The following is a 23,923-nucleotide window of genomic DNA, read 5'->3' as shown; positions in this document are numbered from 1 at the left end:
GCACATTTGACAACAGTGTTCAGTAAAGTTTTATTGACTTGTAATTAAATGTTGTTACTGTTAGCTTAAAATGTATTATGTTGATCTTGTTTTTCTTCTAAAAATACTGGATGTGCTGAAGATAATCCAGACAATAATTGTTTTTAGATGCTTTTCATTTTTGAAGCATGAGATTTATATAAGTCATTAGTGATACAATGAAACATGTTTGTAATTTTTTTTAACCTAATGTTCTGTGCTCCACAGTATCAATAATGAAGGGTCACAAAATAAATGAAACTAGTTTTCATTTTCTTAACATCCTCTAATAACAGCTGCTTCTACTACCACTTCATTATATATTTTGAAAACAAAGGAGTTTTAACATGTTTAGATTCACATAGCTGATTTTTATCTCACAAAAGCACGTTGTCCATTTTTGATCCAGTGACTTACATCACTGGTTTAAAAAAATAATTTAGGCATATCTATAGCATGTGATAACCATGGTTTTTCTCAAAACCTAAAATTTCTAGATCAAAAATTCTTAGTCAATTTTACTTATATGCTTTAGTACTACACATAAAGTGTTTTTATGATCACACAGTGAACTGTCTCTAGGAAGCTGCAGTTTCATTTATGCCAGTTAATTTAACTAGATTCTAGTTTCCAAAACCAAACACCAAAAAGTAGGGTACTATATCAGTGGGGATGTTTACCTTGGATTTAAAGAGTCCTCGACAGTAATACCAGATCTGAGTATTCTTTCCACTGTAGGGAGAGATGCACACAGACATCGCCCTTGTGTCCGCTAAATTTCCAGTGACTGTCAGATATTCATCTTGGGCTCGGTTTTTTATTCTGATGTACACTGCAGGCTGTGATGGGAGAAAAAGCCATTTAAAAATAACTTTTCCAAGCTGGAAATTAATCCTTCCAAAGAAGGAAAGCTGTGAGGAAAAGTGAGAAGTGATTAGATATTTACATCACTTTCACTCTTATTTCCTTTAGCTAATATGTATAAATTTATGTTTTCTATTGCTCCTGAGACTATTCAGCACAAAGCTGAAATTGTACAATCTAATACTTCCTGGGAAAAAAGGGTAAAAGGTAATATTTTCATTCACTACAACTATGTGTGTGGCAAGAGGTAGGGCAGTGAAGAATTCAGGACTTGGTGGTCTTTGCTCAATAATGTATCTCAGCTGTGCTGAGAAAGGTAGGGAAGTAGGAATATAGGCAAGAAACAACCTACAAGACAAGAACAGTAATCAAACATTCTGTCTCCAGCTGTGATTAAATGTCAAATGACTACAGTGAAAAGTCTTAAAAAGCCCAGGTAGGCAGAGAACTAGAAGCTCTGGTAATCTCTCTTTACCTAGGACTTTTATATGTCTTCAAAGGAAGACACCATGTATGTTTAATCACTACTTGGGTATTCAAAAATTGCATAACAAAGGAATTATCTCCTTGGCCTGGAACATACAAAGGAATTTTTAAAAATATACTAAATCTGGGAATACTACTAAGAATAATAGCTAATATTTATTGCACCTTCAGTATCTTGTCAAGCAATATGTTAAATGCTTTCTGTGTCATTATGCTAAGACATACAGAATTCTTACTGTAAGAATTAAGGTTAAGAGTTAATTATATCTGTAAGGATCGAAATCAATACAACCCTTTCTGAAAGTATGGTTACTGACCTAAGTTTTAAAATAAAGTTAATATAGATGTGGACCCAGATGTATCTGCACGAAAACCCTTCCTGCTAACCAGCATGCTCCAAAGCCTATGCAGAAATGCAGTTATTATTCTTAAGACAAAGGGTGGCAGGGTAGGTAAGATGAAGGAACAGGGCACTCGATGGAAGCTCAAGAAAAACCATTCATGTTTAGGCCTCCAGCCTCAGTAAAAATATAGGATATCAACATTTCCTCCTGTGGTCAAGTGTTGGTATCTCAGTCAGAACCTTGGCTAAGTAATAATAAATGGTTTGGTAGTTAATGAGAGAGCACTTTCACTCTAAGAAATTTAAGTGCTAGGTAAGTGCAACATGGTATTAGGGTTAAGACCACAAGTGACTATTCTGCTTTTGAAACTTGTGATACATCAACATGAAGGTAGTTGAATTTTGGTAAATTGCTATCATGTTTAGCATTCCTCAAGAAATAAATATTCTGAGCATTTAAATTGGCAAACATAAGGATAAATTATCTGGTCACTTAGATCAAGTGAACATGACCTCTGCTTAGCAAAACGTTTCAAATGTTTCAGACCACTACTTGCACATTCATGCTGCAGCCAGAATGTAGTTAAATTTCTATAATTCAGCCTGGTCTCTCAATGCAGCTATTATTAATTCTAGAAGCTTAAGTATATCTTTATTACAGTTTCATTACCTTGTACATGTAAGAAAACAGGTATGACCTTCACAGATGATAGAATTCCAATTACTTTAGGACTAAGCATCACAGTTTTAATCAATTAAACCAAGCAAAGTACTAATTACCCTTATTAACACATGTGTAGTCTGACTCCTCTGTAATTATACTTAAAAACACTGATATGCATTATAAGTACCTTAGTGACTTCCTAATTCCCAACTTCAAAGAGGATCACATTTTAATTATTCCTGAGTTTCTAAATATGCACTAGAGCCACACCAATATCCTTGCCAAAAAGTTAAATATAGCCCCCAAATTACTATTTTAGAAAGCCAGAATTCTCTTGCTGGGTTTTAAAGCTATGGCCTAAATAAACAGGGAAGATAATCTATTAAAATTTTTTGAAATTAAATGTTTAATCAGAACTTGACCAGGTAGTGCCTAAAGCACAATGCAGGAGGAATATATTTATTGTCAAATAACTTTCATGTAAAATTAGAGGCTATTATTCTTTTTTTTTTTTTTTTTTTTTGGTGTGGTACTGGGGATTAAACCCATGGCCTTGTGCATGCAAGGCAAGTACTCTACCAATTGAGCTATATCCCCAGCCCTAGAGGCTATTATTCTAATTATTCTTTATCTCAGGACCTTGAGGAACCACCTTCCCCAGCATGGAACCACCATTCAAAAATGAGGACAATATTCTGTGTTAAACTTGCCTACTAACATTATTTAAAACAGGATTCACAAGATTATGCAGCTGGTAAAGTAAACAATTTCCATGTGTATCTTGCATTGTCCTTTAGCTTTCCAATGGGATTACCCATCCATGGTTGTGAGGGGAATCAGCAAGGTACAAAGGTCCTGGGGTCCTGTACCACAGTGCTATGCCAGGAAAGTCATTAGTGTTTCAGTAACCTCAGAAAGGCACCTCTGGCTTGCTCCAGGGCCATTGTGAATAATAAACTTAGAAATGAATGTTTTATCATAGCAATATGAGCCAGGTGTTGTATCAGGTCCTTTGTGTTATTTAATCCTCACAACATTGAGGTATAAGCAATGTGATCACTGTTGAACCAAGATAACCCAAGGGCAGTGGAAGTAGGAATGGTGTGTATGAAGTTTATGGCAAGAGAAAATCAAGTAGGTTAACTTTTATACTTAACATTGTGTCAGATCCTCACCTAAGAGCCTCCACACTTTGGACAATATGGTGGCATTGCAAATGCTGATCTTATTGGAGGAAACTATAGTTGCTTAAGAACACTTATTTTAAAATATCAGACTTGGTGTCAAATCTTGGTTCTGACACTTGGATTACTAGTGTTTACTTCTCTGAGTCTTACTTTGCTATGTGGAAAATGGGAGTGACTGAACTGTTATCAGAATCAATTGAACAAGTGTTTCTAAGAGATTAGAGAGAGTTGATGGCATATCTACTCACCATCATACCCCTGACGGTTTCACTTGGGCTTTCCACCTTCCCTGAGACTAACCCCCATCAGGCCCTCACATATTGATACTTCTCTGATCAAAGTACTACCTGCGGCTTTTGATGATAATACACTGTCATAAATATTATTGCTTTGCGCTGGACACGTTTTACCCAACAAAAATGTAAATGTAAAATGCAAAAATGTAAACCATACCAAGGCAGAAACCACGTTATATATAACAGAAGACCTCCTTATATCTTCCATTATATATAACATGATTTCTAACATTCACTAATCCAGATATACAGCCCTTGAGCTCTGCATACAAGGTATGCATACAAGGTACTGGGTTTCCAGTAGAGTGGTAAGAACCCAGTCCAGCTGCACCATGTGGTCATAAATGATACACATTGTCCTATAAAGACAGAACCAGGCCTTTTAGGATTCTCATTTAGATTAGGAGAGGGGTGGGGAAACATTGGTGAGGACCTGACACATTGAATTCAGAGGGGTGATTAAAAATTAGCCAGGCAAAAAATGAAGAACATTCTACACAAAGAGTATAGCTTTGTTACAGATTGAGTGGGACAGCATTCTGCGTTCTGGTGCATGTGGCACAGCTATGTGAGGAGGAGATCCTCAGAGCTGAGGCTGGGGAAGCAGGAGGTAGCAGATCACAAAGACCACACTGTAAAGCAAAGATTATATCCTAAGTGGGAAGCTTTTGAACAGGAGACTGACAAGCAGTAGGTGTGCAATAAATACTATTTTAATTAAATTGCCAGGATCCAACCCGAGTATTATGTAAGTGGGAAAAGAATCCAAATGCTAAGAAAGTAAAACTGTTCATTGTTGTGTCCACTGTTTGCTACAGAACTTACAGTATCTTCTTTTTCCATGAAATGTGAATATGGCCAATAAAATTTGATCTTTTTTTTCCTTATGAAAGAAAATTTTACATGAATCAATGCTTAGATAAAATTCCTTTAAAAACAAATGAGTCAAAAAGAAACAGAAAATCTGAATAGTTCTGTGGCATTTAAATAAAATGAATTTATAATTTATGGACTTTAATCAAAGAAGATTTAAGGACCTGAATGTTTCACTGGAGAATTTTTATCAAATATTTAAAGGGGGAAATAATACCAATCCCACACAAAGTCTTTCAAAAAATTAAAGAAGAAGGAACATTTTTCAACTAGTTGTAAGATGCTAGTATTATCCTAACACACAAACTAGGTAGATGTACAAGAAAATAAAACCAAAACAATCTATAGGTTAATATTCCTCATATATGGTAGACACCAAAATAAAATTTACTGTGGACCTTAGATAAAATTCTACAAGTTGGATAAAATATACAAAATCCTTGCCTACTAGTCCATTCTCTTTTCTACATAAATGAAAAACTAAGTACTTCAGATACTGTGTTTATGACATGTCCTGGCAGAAAATCAAGCTATTCTGGGTCTTAGGTTTCTCTGCACTTTACCTGCTTCATGGGACGAAGGGAACCTATTGTTTTCCATCTACTAAATGCTGTCCAATTTGGGATCTCAGTAGGATCAAGTAGAATTTGTCTTCCCAGGAAGTTGGGACCTTCATAAGCTATCCATCTGCAAGAAAGAAGCAAAGAAAATGGGGCACTACACAACAAAAGGCTATCTGTTAGTAAAAAATCTGCTATGATTCATATGAGCTCATTCTTTATAACTTCTAGGTTTGTAGATTTTAAATAGACTATCAAAAAAAGCAGGGAGGTCTAGGAGAAAGCTCACTGGAATGGAGGCTGCTCTGGTTTCCAATTAGAATGCTGGGCTCTTTACTTCCAAAATAAATATATGGCTACCTCCAGCTCTGAAATTCTGTATTCCTTTAATAATACCAAAACATTTTTCATAGCATTAACATCCAAGACAGACCAGACCATAACCTCCCACTATAGAAAAAACATGTTCCTACCTTTTGGTCATCCTCTCATGGTGGCTTCTCTGGCTGGCTGAAACCTATCCAGACATCTTTTTCCACAATTTCAAAGACCACCAAGGACTACTTACAATTATTCACAGATGTCTCTCTTCTCACTCTTGCTTCAAGGATGGCTCTTCTGCAAATCCTCCCCAGTATTTCCCTGCCTTCAAACCTGACTGCATTCAAGCATGCCTAAGTGCATGAGGCCTTCAGGTGAATGCCTGGTGTTCCAAGAGTTATTGAATGGAACCGAGCCATGCCCATTCCCTTTCAGTTGGCCATGGCAGGTTGAAAAGCTGTGTGAGAGATATAGCCCACAAACTGAAAAAACTATCTGACCCTTGACTTAGGTAGTTACCATGCTGGATGGTTAAGGAGAAAAGGCTGGGATGGCCAAGAGGATGTGAAATCCTCAGCAGGACTCAAGGTCACTGTAAACAGTGCTTTAAGACAATGTGTGATGAGGAGGTGGCTGCCTTGCTTGGTTCATATATGGTACCTCGAGTTACAGTGGGGCTGTTCTGCCTCAACCAAGGGATGTGTAACCTAGAAGATGAGGTGCACAGCGTCAGCAGCAGGAAAGATAGCCAGCTGATTTCAGAGGCTTATTCTCAGGAACAGGTTCATCCAGTGTTCAGGGTTTTGATGAGTGTTCCCAAAGAAGGTTCACATGCTAATGTTTTGGTCCACAGGGTGGTTCTGTTGGAACTTTCAGGGGGTGAAACCTAATGGGAGGTTCTCAGGTCACTGAGGATGTACCCACAAAGGGGACTGTGGGGCTCTAGGCCCCCTACTCTTCCTTCTTCTTCTGGGACCATGATACAAGTGATTTTGCTCCACGTTGTGCTCCATGATTCGCATATCTTATGTGCCTCACTGGAGGCCCAGAAGAATAGGGTTGCTAATCTTGGGCTGGAACCTCCAGAACTATAAACCAAACTAAATTTTTTTCATTACAGTGACAGAAAGCTGACTAATACTGGGTTGTCACTGTGGCATTGTCTTCAACCCTTCAATTTTCAGGTGAAAAAGTTTTCAACTTACAAAGGGCAGTATTCTTTAGGGACATGTGCCTGGGTTAGTTCACGAAGAGACTTCAATTTGTAACTAAAGTTGTGGGCAGAAGGGAGGAAGTGACGAAAGCTTAATCTATTAAAACTATGAAAGCTTGTATGGAGACTTAAACTGACCATTATTAGGAAAAGTCTACCCTTTTTCCCACAACTAGGGTCAGACTTAGTCAAATTACAGATAGGTGAACAAGATGCTTCACCCTCCTTCAAATCCTTCTTACCTACACAAATCTAAATTGCCACACTGGGGCAAAGGCAAGTTAATATGGCCAGAGAGAGGCTTAGCCTCTCCGCCTCACAGATTCTTTTTTTTTTTTTTTTAAATATTTATTTTTTGGTTGTAACTGGACATAATATATTTATTTATTTATTTATTGTTATATGGTGCTGAGGATCAAATCCAGGGCCTCCCACGTGCTAGGTGAGTGCTCTACCACTGAGCCACAATCCCAGCCCCTCACAGATTCTTTAAATGGGCAGAACAGTTTCAGTTATAGAATTTAAGCAAGATTTTAAGGAACTGTAACTAATTATATCTTGATATTAATGAATTCCACAGGTGGAAAGTCTGTGTGGGATGATGCATTAAAATATGACCTTCATTACCATCCTAGATCAAAGATATGACATAACATGGGGTTTAAAAAAGTAGAAGTCACTGAGGATAGGTGGCTGTGCATTAAATGGTATCCTGTAAGCCATTTGTAGCCTAGGTAAACCTTTAGCCAGCCCTCACTATTTAATTTATATATACTAATTTCTCTTCTAGAGAATTTGGAATAGTAGGTAGATAATAATTCAAACAGAACAAATAATAATAAGGTAAAACACCAGTTTTCCAGAAAAGAGTAAAAATATAAGGTGAGAAAATTTCAGTGGTGAATTAAATATCTATTTCATTTAGGAGTAGAAAAAAAGTAGAAAAATATTATGAAAGTCCTAAATTGTGGTAATGCAAAATTCAGTTCAAATGTACTTTGTTAATTGGTAAATGATATTGTGGAATATTAAGCTTACATACAATAAATCAATTTATTTTAATAGACATTAAACCTTGGGAAATGACCCAGAGAAGAAATTAAAACTGTTCTATATATGACTAATATAAAAACCATTTACTGCAATAGTTGACTTAATTTTCAGTTTATACTCTGGGCTGTCTTGTTGACTAACCTCAGATATTTAAACAGTTGATTATCACACAATTTAAAAGCCATAAAAAATTAAAAATGGCCCTTTTTATATTAGCCATCAAGAGTTGTATGTTTTTAGTTGATGTCTAGTATGAAAATATTAGCAGTGCTGATAGGAGGCAGGCTTCAATGCCACAACTCTTCAGCAATGGCCTGAGAATCAGATTATCCTGGAAGCAAAAGGAGCTTCACCGTCAGAGCTGTTCATGTGCAGACCTCTCACAATTTTTGATTTTAAATATACAAGTTCATACCTAATTTTTGTATGAATAATTTTTAGTTTCATTTTCTAAAGGCAGAGTCCCAAATTGTAAAAGTGCAGGCCTTATCATCTTGGATCCACCCTAATAACCTAAGTGCAGGCAGGCTAGGTCATTCCACATGTGTTATTATCCATCTTATAAGAGGTGTCCTCCCAAAGCTCCTGTTAATGCAGGAATATTCAGAGGTAAATGACCAGATTATGAGAGCTGTAACGTAATCAGTACACCCTAGTTTGAACAGACTGCCTGGGTGGTAGCTGTAGCGGCTGGGGCATGGCTGCACAAAGTGGGTCATTGGGGGCATGCCCTGGAAGAGTTGTTCTTCCTTTGGCTCCTCCTTTGTCTCTCTGCTTCCAGAAACCCCCATGAGCTGAACAGTTTTCCTCTGCTGGGCCCTTCTCCCATGAAGTGCTACCTCACCTTTGGTTCAGAGAATGGAGTCAACTGTATAGGCAGGCTGAGACCTCTGAAGCTGAGCCCCAGGTAAATTTTCCTCCTCTAAATTGTTCTTTTTTGATATTTTGGTCACAGCAGTGAAAAAGGTAACTAAAACAATATGCAAATGAGTAACCTGGAGGGAAGTACTCTAGAATAAACATGCTGTCAAGTCAAAATGCAATAAAACAATCTTAGTCTTACAAACAGTCATTTGCCGGATGCAGGCAATGGTATTCACAGTGAAAGTTGTTAGTTAAATGAAATTTCTCATGAGAAGAAAGCAAGTTCAATCAGGGAAATCTGACCTGCTCCATGACACATGCTCTGACAAAGTGGTGCCCTTTGTCTCCCAAGGGGCTCTTCCCCCAGACTACTGCATGCTGCTACTTATGGGACAACACAGTCTTCTCTTATTTAAACAGAAACTACTATTACTATATTAAGAAATAAAAGGAGTAAGAATATCATCAGACTAAAACAGCAACAGGGAAAAACCAACCATGCAACAGTGACCAAATCAAACCAAGCTCTTCTCTCATACTTACAGTCCACTTTTTACCCATACAGACTGGGTATAGAAGTGCAGGTCCTTGTTCAAAACAGAGTTCACAGCCTCTTCAAGGTGCAACTCTCTTCCCTCACAATGTTCCAGAGCAAAAAGGCTGATTGAGGGTTCTTCAAAAATCTAACAGCCCCAAAAAAGAGAAAGCATTACCATATGGAATAGCCACACCTCAGTAACACCCCACTCTGAAGGCAAGGCACCTTGCATCCGACAGTCTCAAATGGATGAAATTTACTGCTCTACCCACTGAAGATATTACAGTGAAGGCCACACTGGAGAGATTTACTTCTATTAGTAATTTTTACTCACTATTTTAAAGTTGAAATTATCAGAAAAGTAATCTTCATAACTCAAAAAAGGGACACAATAAAAAGTTACACTTGGTTCCAAATTGCATATTAAGGTCTTGTGGTAGTGTAACAGGTACCACATAACACTGTTGATGCCAGTGCTTTTAGTTGGCAATAGAATAAATATCAAATGGAACAGTACCTTCATTTCCCAAAATACTACAGAAGCAGTCACTGAGAATGGAGGACTTTATGGCCCTATCCTCTTATATTCTTAGGAGGGCAATAAAAGGCAATTTAATTTAAAAAATAGCTAGAAGGCACAGGAAAAAAGGAGATTTCTCCATTAAAATTAAGTATTCCCTCAATTCATCATGTCAGACAATAACAGAATCAATATTGTTCCTTTTCCTTCATTAGTATATGCAAGTCATCATGCTAAGAAACTTAGGGGATGAGAAATAAAAACAAGTCAACATCCTAGTATTTGGGGCATTACTACCTAAACAGCTAAATTAGGAGAATTACAGATATCATTAATGCAATCTAGGGTCACCACACATACACATACACACACACACACACACACACACACATACACACACATCCTGTAAGAGTAGTCATAAGAAATCTATATTATTTTTAGCAGAAGGGAGAAGAAATCAAGGAATCTTTTAAGAATGTGGTGGTATGTGAGCTCTGTTTCAAAGGATACAACAGATATGGAAGGCTGAGAGAGAACAGAGGGAAGGCACACTGTGCAAAGCATGGGAGACAGTTGCATGGATACATCAAATGAGCTGCAAGCAGAACCATTTAGTTAAAATACAGAGTCTGACGAGAAATAGAGTGAAGTCCTTACACTGTCTTATTGTGTACTGAGTTGCCTGCTTCCCCCCTACAGCAACAGAGCAGGTGCAGATTGTTGCCAGGGAAAGTCCTTGAAGGTTTTGATATAAGGACTATGATTGCCCTGAAGTATCTTTAACTTAGTAAAGGAGAAGCAGTACACTAGCAGAGGGACTATGGTTGGGTCAAATAACATTAAATAAACCCTCAAAAAGCATCTTGCACTCAAAAGTGAACTGAAGATACACCTGCAACTGGAGCAAAAAGAAATATCAAAGCGTTACTCTTTGCAGCATTGTTTGGGATATCAAAGGATGGGGAATCATTTAAACGCCCACCAAGAGGAAACTGGTTGAATAAATTATGGTACATTCATAAAGGAACCCTGTGTAGCTGTAAAAAGTAATCAGGATCTCATTACGGAATGATAACCAAGATAAATTCTTCAGAGACAAGTGAGGAATAGTGTAGAATAGCGTATTTTATGTGCTAAAATTTTGTAGTAAAGAAAAACATATATATGTACATGCACACACACACACAGCCCCACACACATATATACTTGTATATACATTAAAATATTTGTAAAAAATAAATACAAAACCAGTATCCATGACCACCCTTTGGGAGTACAGCAACAGGGAAGACAAAGGGCACCAGTGGAATGAGTGGGAACAGTTTTTCACTAATGCCTTTTGGTATACTTTTTGATTTCTGAATCATGGGAATATATTATTTACTTGGAGGTTTAAATTGTCAATTATTATGCATATGTTGCATTGTGTGTATGTTTATAGGTTTTTCTTAAAATGGACCTTAGGAAACTTATCTGGCACCAACATAAATGAAGAATAAAGACAGAAATTCTGTTATAGCACCAGTAGACTGCTAGAAGATTAGAGACCAAAGAAAAAGGGACTGGACCTGAAATTCAGACCTGTATTGGGGGACAGAAGGAAGGTTAGGAAGAAGGGTATTAGAGGACAGAAGGAAAGTTAGGAACAGGGGATGACCAGGAAAACCCCTGAACAATAGAGTAGACTTGCAAAGAAATGCAAGGAGTAAGTGAATAAAAGGAGGTAGAACGCTGTGGCTGGGAGCATGGTGGTATTTTGACCTTTATGAGGAAACCAGGAGCAAAAACTTATCTAGCAACTAATAACTTATGTTTAGAGCTGTGTGTCTTCATTGTAAGATAAGAGGCAGGCTAAGCTTTTCAGAGACATTCAACCGTACACTGGACCTTTGGTACAGAGTTCAGAGGGAAAAGACCAGGCATAGAGTGAAGTTCAGAAACTCTCAGAAGCTGGATAACCACTGAAGCCTTGGGTGTAGGAAAAGGAGAGCCCAAAGAAAGCCCTCTACATTACATTAGTAAAGGAGAAATAAAGTAATAGGGAAGAGTGGTCCCACAACACACAACTTCCAGCAAAGCTGAGGAGGGGGTGACTGCAATAAAGCTTGGGGGTTTGGCAAGTAGAGGCCAATGGAGAGCTTTATGAGAGCCACCTTGGTGGCATATCTGTACTGAGGGGGAAACCTGGGCTGTCAGGACTGAGGAGTAAATGGTGAGAAATTGCAGACAGGGTATACAGACAATTTTTAAAAGAAATTTGATGAAGAGAAGAGAAATAGGGCAGTGACCTCCGAACTTGCTCACGGGTACAGTGGAAAGTCACAATGAACAGAAAGACAGACGGTTCCAGAGAAGGAATGAGAAGTCCAATTTACTGCTTCTTCAGAACTACTTGTTGGAATAGGTCAGTAAGGGAAAGGACCACACTAGAAGGGATGAAATAAAAGCCAAGACAGGAAAAGGAAAAGGATGCTGAGAAACTTCCATTTAAAAATAGAGGAACATCTTAGTAAATTTCTCTATGTGGCCAAGGCTACCCTCTGACCAGAGGTCTTAAGCACTGTCCACTACAACTTTCTGCACCCTGAGAAATGGTATCTGCGCTCTCCACCATGGCTGTCACTGGTCACTCGTGAGCATGAGCACGAGTGACCAAGGGACTGAATTCAAGTCATTTAATTGAAACTTAAAAATTCACGTATGGCTAGTGCCATGGTTCTGGATAGTGTCCTACAGATTGGGTGACACTGGGAAATGATGTAACAACCACCTTGAAGTGAGACAGTAAGCCTGGGGTAAAAAAGCTGCCCAGGAGCACTTCTCTTTCTCACAGTAACCATTACTGACTGGGCAGGAGCAGAAACGCATTACTAGTCACTGAGATACTGAGTGATCACAGGCAAGATCAGGCACCTCGACTGCTACCTGTGAAATAAAAACTGGAAGCATCCCATAAGTTCAGAGAATAAATTGGAAGTGACTGAAAATGAGGAGACAATCAGAATTCACAGGATAAGCCTTTGACTTAATGTTGGATTTTTTCCAACATCCTCACCCTCGGGCTTTTAAAAAATCATTTCAGCTGACCGCTATACACACATTTACCTCTGGTGATGTTTGTGGCCCCTGCCTGTCCAGATGCCTTGCCTTTCTTCCCTTCCTCCAAAAGTCTCTAAAACTTTTTTTTTTTTTCCTAATTCACTTGACAACAAAATCTGACCTGAAAAATAGATGGCTGTTTAAATATTTAATCCAATCTGTGTAGCTATGCATTTAGTTATGGAGTTCGTGCCAGAACTCGGCTGAGGGTGTTTTCTTATATACTACATTACCATGTAATATTTAAAAAGTTCCAAATCTCAAAATACATTCAGACTAGGGATGGTAGAACTGTCTTCACTCATTTACTCTTTACAATTTACTTTTAATGTAGCCACTACTGCTATCCAACTTTGCAGATGAAGCATCAAGACATGGGTCACACAGTTAGTGGAAGAGCTGGTGTTTCAGTCTAGACACTGTGACCTTAGAGGCTGTTCTTAACTCCATGCTACTGTCCTGAAGTGTTCTAGGTACCAATAAGGTCATAATGCAGATTATTTCCAATTGGCAGGTGTGATGAGCACTTGACCTCATTGTGCTCAGCTGGTAAGTATCCAGGATCCATTTTATTTACCTTGCTCATTGGCTAAACAAATGTATCTGCCATCTCAATTTGAAGCTCTGAGACCCTGGTACAAGTCCTCTGCTAGAATAGACTACATTTATATCAACACATCTTCAATATAACTGGATAAAAATTTTAAATCTAAGTTACTCCTAAGACTTTAAACTAGGCTGGAATTGTGGCTCAGTGGTAGAACACTTGCCTAGCATGTGTGAGGCACTGGGTTTGACTGTCAGCACCACATACCAATAAATAAATAAAATTAAAAAATCATCAACAACTAATAAAAAAATGTTAAAAAAAAGACTTTGAATACTGTTCAATTCCAAAGAATTACCAAACTGTGCTGCCCAAAAGTTATTTAAAATGATAATAATTTAATAGAAGGCTCAAAAATCTCTAAGACTCCAATCTTAAGTAGTCAAGGTCTATTATATTAAAAAAAATCCTACAAATGCCTACAGGCTATCAAAAATCTTAAGCGTTGCACAAAAATATGAATTAATCATTGTCTGTGAGCGGTTATGATATTATTAAGCACTTATGTGCTAAAGGTTTCATAGGCACTGGCTCATTTAATCCCCACATTTTAGAAACTTGCCCAGGGTCACTCAGGTAATAATTATTAATGGTGGAGTCAGGACTTGACCCAAAGTCTGTCAGACACCAAAGCAAACTCTTTACAAGGAACTATAATTCTTCTTACAAAACCTTTCGTTTGGTTTAGAAAATCAGTTTCAAAATAGGACTATCTTTCTTAACTGAATTTTATTCTTTTTAAGAAATATTGTAATACATTTTAAAAAGAATAAGTAGCACAGTATATGACCATGTGCTCTAGATCCTGAAGTATTACATTTTAATTTTACTTCATTTGTATCATATTTATTTTTAACTGATGCATAATATGTACCTATTAGTGGGGTACACTGTGATAATTCAATATATGTATATGATGTGCAATGAGCAAATCAGGGTTATTAGTATTTCCGTCTCCTTAAACATTTGTTACTTGTGTTGGGAGCCATTGAACTCCTCTCTTCTAGTTCTTCATAAAACATATAATAAATTACTGTAAACCAGTCAAACATATGGAATTTTGTATCCAAAAAAGTTTTTGGTACCAGGGATTGAACCCAGAGGTACTTAACCACTGAGCCACATTCCCTGCCTTTTCTTGTATTTTATTTAGAGACTTAGCGCTTATTGAGGCTGGCTTTGAACTTGAGATTCTCCCACCTCAGTCTCCCTAGCTGCTGGGGTTGTAGGTGTGGGCCCACTGTGCCTGGTTGTATCAAAATTTTAAATAAATAAAACATACCAAATATAGTAAAAAATAACTCCCCTCTTTGCCCTTCCCTCCTCCTTTGCCTTTCCCTAGAGGTACCCACTATGTTGAAGTTGCTGTGGCTTCTTCCAGCTCATATTTTTATACTTCTAGTTATGCATCCTTTGTTTTTAAAATTTCCAGAAACATATGTTTCTCTAACAACCTTTAGCAACCTTTTTTTTTCCAATTGTGTTTGAAATTTACCTGTTCATGTAACTAGCTTTCCGTTCCCTACTAATCATATGCTTTACTGCTTTCTCTTGCATGAATGTGCTGTGGCTTGTTTCGCTCATCAATGATGCAAATGCTGCCCTCATTTCCCCCCTATCATAACCGATGCTTCTTTCACTAGCTGTACAGGAATAATCCCACTTCTCTGCAACTAGATCAAATTTTGTTATTTTTAAATGTTTGTATGAAAAGTAAGGTAATGTTACCTTGTTTCTGATTTAATTTATATTTCCGTGATTGCTAGTGAGGTTGACAATCTTTTGTATGAACTAAGCCATCTTCTTCTATGAACTATTTATATTCTGTCAAATTTCTGTCAGTCTAAAAATGGATTTTTAAATTGAAAATCCATTGATTTTTTGAAAGATTGTTTGAAAGAGCTCATTTTAAATTCTGTACAGTAAAATTTTGTGAGTTATCTGTACTACAAAGATATTCTCTGTCTGTGTAGCAGGCTGAATAACCCCTCCCTACTCCCTCTTCAAAATCCTAATTCTGCAAATACAGTATGTTATCTAACACAATAAATGGAACTTCAAAGAAAGATAAAGAATTAAGGATCTTAAGACAGGGACATCAGTCTGGATTATTCAGGTAAATACATATAACTACAGGTATCCCTGTAACAGAGAGACAGGAGGGTCCATAAGAGTGAGTTTGGAGGGATGCACTTTGAAGATGGAGAAAGCATACAGTCAAGAAAAGCAGCTGGCCTCTGGAAGTTGGAAAAGGTAAACCAATGCATTAGCCCCTAAATATTCCTAGGGAGAACTTGGCCCTGTTAAAACCTTCAATTTACCTGCAGGAAGACCCATTTCTGGCTTCTGACAACCATAACTATAAGGTATCATATTTCTGCTGTTTTAAGCTAGTAAATTTGTAGTAATTTTGTTACATCAGTGCTATGCTTTGAATGTCCCCACCAAAACTCATGTTGAAATTTGATTCTCAACCTCAGGCCCTCAAAGGCTTGAACCTCAATCCAACTATGGTATTTGGAGGTGATTAAAGTGAAATAAAACCATAAGGGTGCAGCCCTAAACCAACAGGACTGTGGCTTTATAAGAGGAGGAGGAGAGACCTGAGCTAGGGAGCTCAGTTCCTCTCCCCATGCGATGCTGTGCGCTGTCTTGGGGCTCTGCAGAGTCCCAACCAGAAAAGATAACTTACCAGATGTGGCTATATCTTGAGCTTTCCAACTTTCAGAAGAACCATAAACCAAGTAAACTTTTTTATATATAAATTACCATGTCTGGGGTATTCAGTTATAGCAATAGAAAATAAATTGGAACAAGCAGCAACAAGAAACTACTATGCTTTTTCTTACTAACCAATGCTTTTGGTGTTTAAAAGAAATCGATCCTATTTCAAGATCATTAGAATAGTTTCCTATGTTTTCCTTTAAGTTGTAAGGTTTACTTCCCACTTTTAGGTTGTGTTTCAAGTTCAGTAATGTTCTAACTATCGTTTTCCATGTAAAGAGCCAACTATACTAACACCATTTATTTAACAGTTCATAATAGCTACATTGTAAGGCTCTCTGTGTCATCTTCCATGTTTTGGTATTATGTAAGGCAGTTTTTATGCTACTTACCCTATTCCACTGTTTCATAGGTCTTTCCTTGCACTAGTACCCAAAACCTTAATTATTACTGCTGCATAATGACTATGCATTTAGATAATTAATCCTACCTGTTATTCTAAAAATTATTGTCATGATTCTGGACCCATTCTTTTACAAATTAATTTTAGGATAATTAGCTACTAATTGTGTGTGTGTGTGTTGTCATGTTTTATCCACCCCCACCACCAAAATAGACAAAAAGTTGTAAACACTTTGGAAGTGTATTGATTTGGGGGGAACCATACCTTTGAAATTATTGTCTTTTCATCTAAAACACAATCTTACTCCACCTTTTATGTACTTTTGATGCAGCTTTTATAATTTGCTTCCGAAAGGGCTTATTGTCTTATATTAGGTTTATTCCTATGTACCCTATAGTTTAATTGCTACTTTTCTTACATCTATCTACTGTAAGTATGCACATTAATCCCAGTAACTTATTTGTAGATGCTCTTGACAGTCTTGTTTCTTCCACTATACTTTTCTTTTTGTTTTTTTGTTTGTTTCAATCTTATAAATTGGTCAGGACTGCAGAGTACTGTGGATTACAGGTGGTGATAGCAAAGACATTTGTCTTCTGCCTGAATTTAAAGGAACCGCTTCAGATGTCTCACTAGCAGGGGAATGGTTACTGTGGATTTATGCTGGTGTTCATGTTCACAATGTATAAAATCATACTTTTGATGATATACGGGTTCAGTTTAATATCAACCAAATTCTTCTACTCTTTATAAACTCACAGCATCCTTTTGCTCTAGGGCTGGATTTTAAAGTCTTCCTATATTTGGGGCTGTGTCTCTTATTCAGTACTCTTGCAGAGAATGAATCACTCTTGTTAACTCTTATTACACCTCTTAAGATCATTTATGTCACCAGCCATAATTTCATATTCAGGTTTTCTACAGTCTCTTGTTATGTTTCTTTGACTCTGTCTGCTTATAGCTGCCAAGACAGGATTATTACTTCAAAGAAGGCCAAACTTCTATGCCAAACCACCATAGAGACATCAGAGAAGCAATGTGCAGACTATTGCTCCCATGGCAACACAATAAAAGCAGGTTACCCAACACACTATTGGGCCAATATTTATTATGCCTTACACTGTAGTTTGAAGTATTCACTTCCTTCTTGGATCAATCAAGAGTTGCTTAGGTTTCCTGCTCTCATTTATTATGTATCCATTATTCTTTTAATATCCAGTTTGACTTTAAAGCATTTCATTAGTAGCTGGCAGCTATGAATTATGGTTTTTGAAAAAACAAACAAACAAAACACTTTTGCACCCTCCTCTGACTTCCAAATCTACCAGTAGAACATTGTACGTAGATAAGATACAAGTCCACTGCAAGTTCAAAGTACAACCCCTCTTATGGAAAGAACTGAAGTAGACCAACAAATTGTATACAAGTACTGCTTACATAATTTTAGGCAAGAATAAATTAGCTTACTTAGTGTATTTATTAATGGATTCTTGACATCTTTATGGGCCATGTGCTAAGCAGAGGTGACCAAAATGTGAAAGAATTTAAGCTACAAATAAATACAGATCTTGCCCTAAATGACTTTACAGGTTCCATAGTTGTGATAAAAGTAGAAAGTGAAAAGCATCTTAAGATTCAGTGAAAGAATATTCAGGGCAGATAAATATCACTTCAAGAAACTGTCTCAGGAGGCTGAAACAGGAGGATCACAAGTTCAAAGCCAGCCTCAGCAAAATCAAGTTGCTATGCAACTCAGTGAGACCCTGTCTCTAAATAAAATACAAAATAGGGCTAGGGATGTGGCTCAGTGGTTGAGTGCCCCTGAGTTCAAATCCCCAATTACCACCCCCCCACCCCAAAAAATAAAAGGGAGAGAAAGAAATGTGGATCACTGAAAGGTTCTTAGAACTGGGGTCCTTTGAATTAGGTCTTAAATGATTAAAAGAGGAGAAAGAAAAAAAGGTGTTTTATGTTTCCATATAAGCGATACAAAACAAGAGATAGTTCAAGCAAGGCATTGGGAAGGGGAAGTGGTAGCTTTGTAAACAGGACACATGAAGGAGAATGAGAAATAATATTGGGAAAAGTAGGTTGGACTTGACCTTAGAGTCTAGATTTTATTAGAAGGTTATCTGTTCAAAGCTGCAAACAGGAAGAACTGAAGAAGAAACGGCCCAAAGGAATAAAATTAGTGAAGTGACCATAACAATAGTTTGGAAAAGACAGAATAAAGCTCTATACTTAAGATAATGGAAAAAAAATTACATAGATATACACACCCACACCCACACACACACCCCTCCATCTCTATCCAATGCTTAGCTACTAATTGTGTGTTAGAAATCATGAAAAAGATAGAATCAAAGGTGAATACTAGTTTTATGAGCAGATGATGGAGTAATAGCAAATGTATTCAACAGAAATAGGAAATAAAAGATGAATAAATCTAAAAGGGAAAATGGGATACTGCTAGAACTTACTGAGAAAGACCCACTTGGAATCTAGGAATGGGACTCGGGAAATAGTAGACTTCCTGCTTACTCTATAGATCTGGGAATCATGTGCATTGACAGAGGAACAGAGGTGAGAGCCAAAGTTATGATAATGGGAATTTCCAGGTACAAGAAAGAAATGGCCAAGAACAGATCTTTGGAAATTTCTATACTTTGAGAGTCCAGGAGGAAGAAGACATTTGAATTTGATGATAGTGGGCTCACTGTGCTATGTAATTCTCCTTTAATTTTGTATTAAGTAGTTAGCACAGATTTGGTACCCGGTAGTGGTTAATACTTGAATAAACAGATATGAAATGCATACTCAGTATTATTCTCATTGTGCAGCATTAATAATATCTTTGGTCAAGTAGAAAACCCTTAAACTTCCTTTTCCTCAGTTACTAATCAGTTCTCTTTTTCTTTCCTGCAATTTGTACTCATACCTCAATTTTCACCTTTGGCCTTTTGTCATCTTGTTGCTCTTTTACACACAGTATAATTAATGCTAAATATAGAAGTCTTTGGTTTCAGACCCAACAAAACACTTAAGCTTCAGTATTCACTCCCTTTCATCTTAAAAGATCTTCTTGTAACCGGTGTTAAGCACAGTTAGTTACCAAAACAAGGCTGGTTGAAAACCTTAAAGAGGAATAAACCAATAGAAACCCACTCCCCAATGGTTTGAAATTCATACTTAGTTGTATAATCCAATGCATAATTTTCTAGAAATATAATCATGTCTTATAAAGATCCTGATGAAAACCTTGTTTGTTTCATTATTAGGCCACTTAATTTGATTTTACTTTTCTCAAACATAGCTCCATTGAATTTCTCAAAATAAAATTAACCAATAATTTTATAATTCCAAATGAATTCTAAGAAGGGATTATGGACCATATTCTGGGGTAAGTTCCTCTACTGGTCTACCATACACTTCATCTGACAGCCACCAAACTATCCTCATGCTTTCACTAAAAATTAATCTCAACAATCTTTTTTTTCTTTTTAAAGGAAGTTAGTGCTTTTACAAAGGCAGAAGGAAGAATATGCAAAAATTATTAAAATTTCATTATCTCTGATAATCTCCAAAATCTGGTAATAGAGAATATGTTATGAGTTCAATACATCTAAGGTAGATCACATTATTCTTTGAATATATTTACTCTGTCAACTTCCCCCACTGCCCAAGGAGTAGGGAGGAAGAATCTGTTTGTTCCCTTGTCCCATTAATATTGGGGCATGATCTTATGACTTGCTTTTGAGAACATAATGTAAATAGGCAAATAATACTGTAACTGAGCAGAAGTTTCTGAATTTGAGAGTCTCTCTTCCTCTAACTGCCATAAAAATAGGTATGTCCCTAATCAGTGATGCTCCCATCACCTGGTCCCCAAAATATATATCAAATGTACCTAAAGACAACTGATATCCTTGAATGGAAGCCAAGCCAACTCTCCAGCAAGTTGCTGAGACAAAGAATGAAAAATAAAAATGCTGCTTCATACCACTGATATACTGGAGATTAATGTGAAAGCTAATATACAATATTATTTCTTTGGAACATGAGAAACCTAGGGCTAGATAGATTCTTTCTCATGTCCAATCAGAAATATGACTACAATACTTACTTGCAGCAGAAGTAGAAGCTGTAGAGGTTTTAAAATACCTGTTATAGCTTTTTTTTTTTTTTAAACAGATACACAGAGGCCCAGATAAATTGAGAGATTTTCCCAAGGTCACATTAGTAAGAAACAAAGCTATAAACAAGGCCTCCAGCTCTTTTCACTGTGAAATTTTCACAACACTGCAAATTATGCATCCAGGGACCTCTAGAACAGTAACATCTATCTGCAGCTATAGAAGTTAGCCTGGTACAAACTGTCATTTGTAAAACATACTGATCTTGTATGAAAATGAAGTCTTAAGATTCCTTAATATTATATATTATGACACTAAAAGGTAAGTCATAGCATGTCTGGTAATGCTGACAGTAGGCCACATCCTCAGAATCTTCAGTTTTAACTATCTAAAGCAAAATCAATGAATAAACTTATACATACTCAACCAGACAGAAACATTTCTGAAAATGAATTCAAAATCACACTGGGTCATGGCATAGACATTGGTGTTAACAATGTATAGAAAAAGGTGTATGAATCCCTAAGTAAAAATACAGAGGGCAGAGGATGTAGAAGAGACCAGAGAAGCAGAAGAGGCAAAGAATGTCCTTTAATGCCAAGGGAAAGGAGATACAGAAGCTGGAGAATGTAAGCAACTAAGACCTGGGAAACATACATCTCTCTGGTAGGGAATGTAAGCTTATTTCAAGATATGGAATTAGAATTCACCCAAATCTTATGCTCAATAAGCTTCTGGTGATTATTTCAGTTTCCCATGTTTTTCTATAGAGGCAGAGCAATCCACAGATCAGACTTCTCAAGCTTTCCAGTCATTAGAATCCACTAAATACAAATTATTAAATTAGCCTTCTGTTTTACACATCAGTCTCCCTGGCTCTGGTCAACTCTTCAGGGCCTTCCAGGTAAAGGGTAGTTATTTTGCCAGGGTAATATAAACTGGTGAAGCCACTTTGAGGTCAATCTTCAGGTCTTTGCTGTGACACCCAACCTTACTTTATACTCCTTCAACCCCAAACCCATTGCCCTAACTTATCTTCAACAAAAACCTTTCAAAGACTTAAAATCTACCAAGAAAAAGCATTAGGAAATATGCTGCCCTTTCATAATTGAATGTCCTTCCCAACAGGCACCTTTACCTGCACTGCCTAGATTCCAGAGGACCAAATCCAGGGGTATGCAATTGTACACAACTTACACGTAAGCATTCCTCTCTGTAGTTTTCACTCCAGATTTAATTACTCATTTTACACTTCCTAAATATAAAATAATTTTAACTCTTCAAAGGAAAACAGTAGTGCTCATTAATTTTGACCCTGTTTCTAAATTGCCTTTCCTAGAAATTTAATTTAGTTCACTTAATTAAGAATCCTACAAAATCCTTTCAAGAAGGTACTTTATATTTAGAGCTATATCTTTTGCTTTTAGAGTTAATAAAAAGTAAAGATCTGTCTATTGATCCAGCTACGTAAGTTACTTTCCCAGAAAATCTGGACTATGCCTTTTTCAACTTTATTGAAATCTACAGACACTGACCAGATCACATTTTTTTTTTTTATGTTAGTCTTCCTCTGATAGGAAACAGAGATATTCTTTCCAACGTGGTAGCTATTGGGCCAACGAGAAAGACTAAGGACTCTATTTTTATTCTTCTTCCACAGCTAAGTTGCTAAGTTGCTATACTTAGCCTGATACCAAAAATATTCTATCCAGGAATTCCTCATGAAATAGGATGAGATTGCTTTGGTTGAGATCAAAGAACCAGAGTATGGCCATTCTCCCTCGAATCAGCTCTGGCCAAAAGGTATGAGTCATACCCACTATTATTTAGTGCTTACAGTCGGCTCTGTGTGAATTGCAAGTTTGGACCAGACATGCCCCAAGATCATCACCATATTTAGCTTGAAAATGCCCTGGATCTTCCCTGCTTCCTCTGGAAATACACCTTGAAACCAGGAGTATTAGAGTAGTGGTTCTGTTTTTCTCACATTCTGAATAAATTTTTTGAAAAGGAGACTCTATTTGCTCTCTAAATGTGGGCCTCCAAGATAAATCAGATAATTCTGCATGCACTGGGCAGAAAAGCCCTGGCTCCCCCAAAGGCTCAATCAATAACAGTGATAACGCATGCATTAATGTAATTGGAAAGCTGAATAGCAAGTTGCATGTGACTTATCTAATAGAATAATAAGGTAGTTGGTTATTATTTTTATATTTAAGTAGCTAAAACAACTATGGTACTAATAGCTAAGGTTGAATTGACTGAATTTAGTGTTCACTTATGTACTAGACATTTTAAAAACATATTTAATATTTAATGGTCTTTTGAACTATTATTTGCTATAGATAAGAAAATAAGAAACTTTGTGAAATTATTAACCTGGGATTTATATTATTCTAGTTTTGAGTTTTACACTCCAGCTTAAAGGAAAATATCAATCACATTTTGCTTAGATTTCATGAGTGAACCTCAATTTTATAACCAACGAGTAAATTATTCATATTTTATTATTTCTTCCTATAACATTTCCTCCAACTTCACATTATCAATTATTATTCAAGGAATTAAGCCCTTCATGTACACTATTTTATTTAGTTCTTATAATAATCCTTTGAGGTAGGTATTATTACTATCTTTCCTTTACAGATGAGGAAGCTGTGGTTCAGAGAGATGAAGCAATTTGCCTAAGGTTACACACATGGGAAATGATGGAACTCGGCTCAAATCCAGGTCTCTCAAGTGCCCTACATACTTACACAATTAAATTGGACAAGAAGGACAGTCTCATAATTATGCACTCAGCAAAACACTTACATAGTCAATGGGTTTGAGGGATTTGACTGTAGATGTTGGGCAGCCACAGGAAGTAAGGTCAGCATATAGGCCTTCTTCTAATACACACTGGTTATAAAAAACACCCTCTTGGTAATACAGGAGCCAGCTATAAAACAAGCAGTAAGACATTCCATTAAATTATATTCTGTCAGCACTGTGGACTCATCTTCATGTTGTGGAAACTGGGGTAGAGCCAGGACACAGAAGTCGTGGTGTTAATTAGCACAAGCTAATAAAACTTCTGCCACTATTATTTATGGATTGCTTACCTCGTGCCAGACATGAGACTAGGAACTTTACATACATTTTTTGACTGTGTCCT

General features: G+C 36.9%; 1 protein-coding gene across 2 annotated transcripts in view; it reads right to left on the bottom strand.

The window, feature by feature from the left end:
- Positions 1–23,923, bottom strand: part of Crybg3 (crystallin beta-gamma domain containing 3) — a 120,590-nt gene that overhangs the window by 1,275 nt on the left and 95,392 nt on the right. For both annotated transcript variants that reach the window (XM_026411044.2, XM_077795324.1), the window contains exons 17-20: positions 23,581–23,707; positions 9,286–9,425; positions 5,295–5,418; positions 699–857 (exon numbers count right to left, since the gene is read on the bottom strand). In XM_026411044.2, the coding sequence (XP_026266829.2) occupies positions 699–857; positions 5,295–5,418; positions 9,286–9,425; positions 23,581–23,707 (550 nt within the window). The remainder of the gene's footprint in view (positions 1–698; positions 858–5,294; positions 5,419–9,285; positions 9,426–23,580; positions 23,708–23,923) is intronic.

The sequence above is a fragment of the Urocitellus parryii genome, chromosome 2 (genome assembly GCF_045843805.1).
Source record: "Urocitellus parryii isolate mUroPar1 chromosome 2, mUroPar1.hap1, whole genome shotgun sequence".
In the NCBI taxonomy this organism is placed as follows: Eukaryota; Metazoa; Chordata; class Mammalia; order Rodentia; family Sciuridae; genus Urocitellus; species Urocitellus parryii.
Note: the sequence above shows the minus strand (reverse complement) of the source record. Positions and strands in the feature narration are given on the sequence as shown.